This window comes from Lissotriton vulgaris, chromosome 7 (assembly GCF_964263255.1).
Source record: "Lissotriton vulgaris chromosome 7, aLisVul1.2, whole genome shotgun sequence".
Classification (NCBI taxonomy): Eukaryota; Metazoa; Chordata; class Amphibia; order Caudata; family Salamandridae; genus Lissotriton; species Lissotriton vulgaris.
Genome location: NC_141695.1, coordinates 208257566 through 208264353, shown reverse-complemented (window position 1 = coordinate 208264353; position 6788 = coordinate 208257566). Strand labels below are relative to the sequence as shown.

The 6788-nt window shown below is 42.7% G+C and overlaps 1 protein-coding gene across 1 annotated transcript in view; it reads left to right on the top strand.

Annotated features, from left to right (window-relative positions):
* Positions 1-575: 575 nt before the first annotated feature.
* LOC147701211 (transmembrane protein 91-like) overlaps positions 576-6788 on the top strand; it is a 49758-nt gene continuing 43545 nt past the window's right edge. The window contains exon 1 of the mRNA XM_086928595.1: positions 576-934. Within this exon, the coding sequence (XP_086784721.1) occupies positions 674-934 (261 nt within the window). The 5' untranslated portion in view covers positions 576-673. The remainder of the gene's footprint in view (positions 935-6788) is intronic.

Genomic DNA, 6788 nt, shown 5'->3' with positions numbered 1-6788 from the left:
AATAAAGACCAGCTCCACGCTAATTATCTGGCAGCTAGACAAATAGTACATCATTGCAGAGACAATGCACTATTTTGTCGGACGCTGGGTAAATAGCAGAAATTATGTAGTATTTGGCCAGTGAATGGGTAAATAGCCACTTCCAATCACTCAATCCCCCGATGCATAAAAAATGCAGGTGTGCTTATGTAATGTAACTGGTATTAATATAAAGCGCCCCAATACCTTCTGGTCAAGTTCGGACTACGTAAAACCGCAAAACAAATCATGACCCCATTCACCATATTGTTGAAAGAAATCTGTGAAGTGTGCAAAGGAATAGTAGAAACAAGTGTTTGCCCTTTACAATGAACAATAGTTTCAGCTCTTCAGACCAGGGATTACAGTCTGACACCCAGGGCAACAGAGCTAACTATGCACAGAGATAGCTTCCTTTCTCTTTTGTTGTTTACAAAACCAAAGGCAACAGAGCTACATATCCATAGAGATGGCTTCCTTTTGGTATTTGTTGCTTAGAAAGATGTACAGGCAATGCTAATGGCTAAGATTTGCCTCAGAACAGATGGCAAGGAGGAATGAAGACAGTGGACTAGTAGGAAGCCGGTGGATCTGAGTCTGGCACACAAGGGGATCAGCTGACACATTGAGTTAAGTTGAGAACAAGAGAAAAGAGATGGAAGAAAGTACAACTTCTAAGATTGTTCAGCATCCTCCAGCGTACAGCCACAGTTCTCCAGCCATGGCATCCAGTCAGCCTCCACCTTATGAACATGTAGTCACTGTCCTTCCTGCCACGATGCAGACCACGATACAGACCACGACGGTGACAACCGATCTGCCTGTCTATGTGCCAGACTATATGAGATTATCCACCATGTCCATTCTGTTGTGCTTCCTGCCTGTGGGAATAGCAGCTCTGGTCTTCTCCTGCAAGGTAAGCTCTTTCTACTTCATCCTTGTCACACATGGCTAACCTTGCTGGGCCATTTGAGAAACCATCTAACACCCACCCTTGGCAGGAAGACTTCTACCCGAATGAGTAGATGCCCTCCTGGTTCTCATCAGTGACACCATGGGCCGAGTCACAAAGATAAATGCGCCCGTAAATGTACAGGTATAACCACATTCATCTTTTTTACACCTGCCAGGAATCCACAGAGGGATCCCTGACAGGTATACTCCAATTTAAAGCAATTTTAATAGCATTTCGCCATGAGTGCGCAGATCTCCAAACCTGTACATTTCAAGCAAGAGGTGGGAAGTGAGCGTTCCAAGGCATGGTTTCATTTAGACGTTTGGGACTCCTCTAAAAAATGTACATTTGTGTGCATTCCCAAACTTCAATCTAGCCCCTTACCACTATTGAAAAGACCGAGCACTTACTCTAACACAGGGTTGACATACATTCCCTTTCAGTGTGGAAACTGAATGAGTGTGGGTGAAGGGCTCTTTCGATGGAAATCAATATTTCTCAGAGAGAGAAAAAAAATGCATTTCCGCAGGGGATCCTATTACTGCTATACAGTCTGGATAGAAAATCACATAACTTTCCCAGAAATGGTCTTAGAAATCTGTGCCTAGTGCAGCATTCCAGATGTACAAAGAAAATCCGGAAAAATCCTCTCTGCCCCTGTCCTGCTTTTTCAGGAAGCATGCCATGCCTTCATATACAGGGCACCCTACCTTGTGGTCTGTAAATCAAATGCTAAGCAGGTGTTCCAAAGTAGTTACACATAAGATTATTTATTTCGGTTTTCCCTCTTACATGCCTTACCTCATTTCTTCAGAAGATGAAGGGTACTCGATAATGATCAAAAATATATTATGATTTGTTTTCCTTTCTTTAGAATGGTCTCCTTTCTCACTTTCAGCGTTTTTCTTCTTTACTCTGTATGGAGTCAGGTGCGCAAATCCCATTGCACTGAAAGGGTGTCAGGCTACCCCAAGTGCTGTACTTCCATGACACACACAGCTCTTCAGCTGATACGTACTAGACTTTGCTCAAGATGGTGTTTCAGCGACAGCCATTATAAAGTATTTTGCATCTCATCAAAAGGGCAAAGTACATAAAAAAGTGTTGGAAATGTGTCAAAGTAATCAATGGGGAATATGTTCTTTTATGTTACGACATCCCTGTTTGATAATATGACCAATGCATATGTCTTTGTTTTTATAGTGATACCAAAGAGGATGATGGACAGAGCGTTTGAGCAAATCAAACACTCACCCCCAGTCAACTGATCTGGGTTTAATCCATCACCATTCTTTAGCTCACTCCACCACCCCAGTTCAGACATGGCCATATGCAAATCAGGCTAACCCTGTGCCTCATGGGAACAGTCCAGCCCGAACTGCCAAGCCATGTCTTCCTGGACCGGAAACAAGCATCCTGGTACCGTTTCGGATTCATAATCCTCATCAGCCAGGCTATCTTGAATCCAGTGGTATAGCTTTGTTTTTATAGTGCCTTGAGGCCACATCCTGTGAGTGAAAGTACTGAAAATGCAATTCATTATTTTAGAATTGTTTTACACACCGTGCCAGATTGCATTAAAACATGTATGCTACCCTAGGCAACCTGGGCAAAGTGTGGTGGTGAAATTTACTTTCCAACACAAATCATGATTTGCATTGGAAAGTTGCTGAAAGTAACGCAAAGCGCTAAACACAAATGTACACTAGTTTGCATCGTAAGGGGCATACTATAGGTGGTACATGGGCGTTCCTGTGCAACCACCCATGTGTTTTGTCACAAATCTCTATTCACTAACATTGGCAGATCGGAATTTGTGCTAAAAACGTTTACCTCCTGGAGGCAAGCAGAAGAGTGGAGAAAATGTAAAAGGCTGGCACATTTTTCGAACTTTCCTTTGTGTGGCACTATGGTGCAGTAGTATGTGCATGGCATAAGGCAACCCTCAACCGGAATACAAGCAACCCAGATCCTCAGTTCAGGCTGGACTGATCCCATTGGAGCAGGGTCGAGACTGCTTCGCATATAGCCGGGTCTGAACTGAGTTAGCATGGTGTGCAAAATAACAATGGACTGTGAAGCGACTCTAGTAATTACCAGTGGCTGAGAGTAACTCAAGCATTCCACTCATCAACTTTTGTATGCTTTAGTATGTTACCTTAGTAGACGGGTATGCTAAAATGTGGGTTTCGTGCACATTGTATCACTGGGACCAAGCAAAACCAGGGTGATGTGTCATAACAAGGGCAAAACCAGCCCTGGGTCGCTTGTGTTCCGTTTCAGGGAGAACCTATTTAGCAGCCTTGGCTGGACTGCTTCCATTGGAGCATGGTCACAACTGATTTGCATATAGATGGGTCCAAACTGAGGTGGCACCGTGTGCAAAATACCAATGGACTGGGTTGAGGCCCGAGTAACTACCAGTGCCTGAAAATAATTCAAGCATTCAACCCATCACTTTTTTTACACCTTAAGATATCTATACAGGACAAATACCTAGGGATGGTATGATATGTAGTGCCCGGTGAATATTGACTTTGGGATGTTTTGAATCCTGTTATAGAAATCCACTAATAAATTCAGGCCCATATTTATGAAGCCTTTGCGTTGTCCTTCCATCATGCAAGACAATGGGCTTCAGTAATATACTCAAAGCCATCAGGGCCTGATTTGCATGGCCTTGCTTTACTTAATAAAGGAATGTAATGCAAGGCAGCTGCTTGCACTGCATCACATTTCAACTTGGGAGGTGTTTCATGGGTGGAGCATGGGCATTCCCATGCATCCACCCATGAATTTTGGCACGTTACCAGATGTACAAAAATGCTACGCTTTTGAGGAGAAATATCTGTATTTCCGCTCTGCATTGCCTCTTTACACATGTGTTTCATTCAGCAGCACATATAAAAAGAGGAAAATGCCTCTAAGAATTGTTTTTGCACAGGAAGATGGCCCTCGCTGTACAAAAACAATCCTGCTTGTAATGCAGGCACCCTTTTACTATGGTGCAAGGGTTCCAACATTGTTGCTAGGCTACATACAGTGCAACAGCACAAGGAGAGAGAAGAGTGCTCCATATCTTTGCAAATATGGAGCATTTCTACTTCCTCCCTTTCAAGCACCACAGCGCAGCAATTTTGCTTGCGGCTCTGCATTCTGTGAAGTTTTAGCAAATGTTTCCCTCAAAAAGAATGGATATCCTTTTTAGACAGTTTTAGCAATGTTACTTCAGATCCCTAAATATAATCTAGATCTCTTAAGAAACAACAAAGCTAAGAATCCTTATCAGCATGGTGGACTTGGAGTTCCTGACTTTCATCTGTACTTTTTAGTTGCACAGACACACTATGCCTATTACTGGTACAACCCCAACGCCCGTCTGCAGTATTTTAAACCTGAATGGACCCAGGCTCGACCCCACTCACTCTCCACCCTAATGCCGCACGGAATGCCCAGAGTTCCCCTCGAAATACAGACACTCCATTCAACATTCTGGGCCTGGACATGAATGTGCCGGTACCTTCGGTTCGACCTCCTATACTCCGCACACATACCACTGCAAGATAACCCAAGGCTTTCTACAACCATGGAAGCAGTGACTAAGAGAACGCTATCCTGTTGTAGGCTACACACGGTCGGTCAATTTTTTCAAAATGCTCAAATACGATCTACCCATGACTTAGCAGGGGAACAGGAAGTGACATATATGGACAGGTTTCTAATACACAGAACACGCGATGCATTGATAGTCGCACTCTGTACATCTACCGCAAAGCCAATGTACTTCCTCCCCTTTCACTAGTTATTACCTCTCCTTCAAGCACCCATCTGATTTCCAGATATCTTGCTCTAATACACAGACAACAAGCAGGCACTGGGGCTTGAACTGCTTGGGAAAACGACTTGGGTTACTCCCTACCCGATAAAACATGGGGCCTATAGTTGAGAACAAATAGATACATTTCCCTTAACCATCGCCACAAGTTGCTGCACTTTAAGTATATACACAGAGCGCACATCACACCCAAGCTATTGGCAAAGATCGACCCCACCAACCCTCACACTTGCCCTAGAGGTGCTGCAGAGGCTGCAGACTTCTCCCATAAAGGCATGGAACTGAGCACCAGTACTAGCACACTGGACTGAAATCTTCTGCTACCTTGCAGAGATGATTGAGACATGGGACTTGCATCGCACACAGAACCTTGTGAAGGACACTGCCAACTCGGGAGATTTAGCTCTCAGAAAAACTGTATGTGGGAAACCATCTTGTTATCTCTGTACATCGACAAAATTTGAAGAATTGTGAGGAATCTCTAAACAAAATTGAAATAGCCTTGAAAAAGCCCTGGCGTTATTCGCCGAAAAAGGGTGAAACACGTGTCGGCTGTCTGTGTCTAATATTGAATCAATAAAGGAATTTTTTGGAAAACCTTAATGTAATTGGAATTAATCATACCTATCTTAAAACTTGAAACTTTGAAGCTCATAGGGTCCAGATCTTTCAGTATGGTTCCCTCGCCTTTATAAAAATTGTGAAAAAGATATAGGCATGTAATCCTTGGACCTCTTGCTACTGTTGAAGGTTCTAGCACACTGGACTGAAATCTTCTGCTACCTTGCAGAGATGATTGAGACTGACTTGACATCTTCCCCATCAATGGCGTTACTGGTTTATGTGAGACCACTTCAATCTACTGTGCATCGTGTTTCAACTATTTTCTTACTCCTAGCCAAACAACAGGTCTTTAGGCACAGGTGATGTCCCATGGTCCCAGATGTGAAAGCCTGGCTGAAGGACCTAATGTATTGTGACACCACTAGAGAAATCTACACCTCTATGCAACCGCAGACTTCTAGGCCCAAACATATTTGGCAACTACTCCGTTCCTATCTGCTTTTACATTAACACCCTAAAGAGATGGTTTGAATGCTACTTTCAATATATCACATAAAATTAACCACATTGTATGCCCTGCAATATAATGTCACACCTGGCATGTAACTGAATGGAGCTTGTAATAATTATGACCCAACTTGTCTTTAACTGTCATTTCCTCATCTCAACGCTACCACCTACTACTGGACAGTATATCCCTGTATGTTCTGTTAGTTCTGACATTCACTTGTCTTTGTGGATTTTCTTGAAAATGCCATAAATATGTAGGAAGCTGGCTCTGTATATACAATACCAAATTGAGGTATAGTGTGCACAGAGTCCAGTGGAACCCCAAAGGTCGGCAGAGGTAAAAGTAGATAGCACCTTACTCTTTATTTGTGGTAGTGTGGGTGAGCAGTAAGGCTTTATTAGAGGGCAGTGTTAGGCATTTGTTGTACACACTCAATCAGCAAATGATTGCACACACTCAAGGACTGAACTCAGACCAATTTTCTTTGTATAAAAATATTATTTAGTTATATTTATTTTTTAGAACCTAGCAAGCCTGGCACAGGTAATTGATTTAAAATTTGCAGTGGGGAAGAAGGGATTCGCATCCAGATTTTCTTACCAATCTCTAGAATCCCAGAACAGGCCGACTAGACCTTTTTACCTGTCTTAAAAGCATAGAGGGGAGAATTCTACAATCATCACTTTAAACAATTTACCAGCGAATCCAAATTTTGCTCAAAGAACCACTGACTGCGGACTGAAATTTAAAGGGTTTATTACATATCCAAAAATATTTGGATGTACAGACATCTCAGCAAAAGATTCAGGAAATAAACCGGAACTAATACATACACGATCCTACGCAGGAGTCTCAAACGACTCAAGGTGAAAAGCAAAATCAATTCAAGCATCATTAGGCAAAGA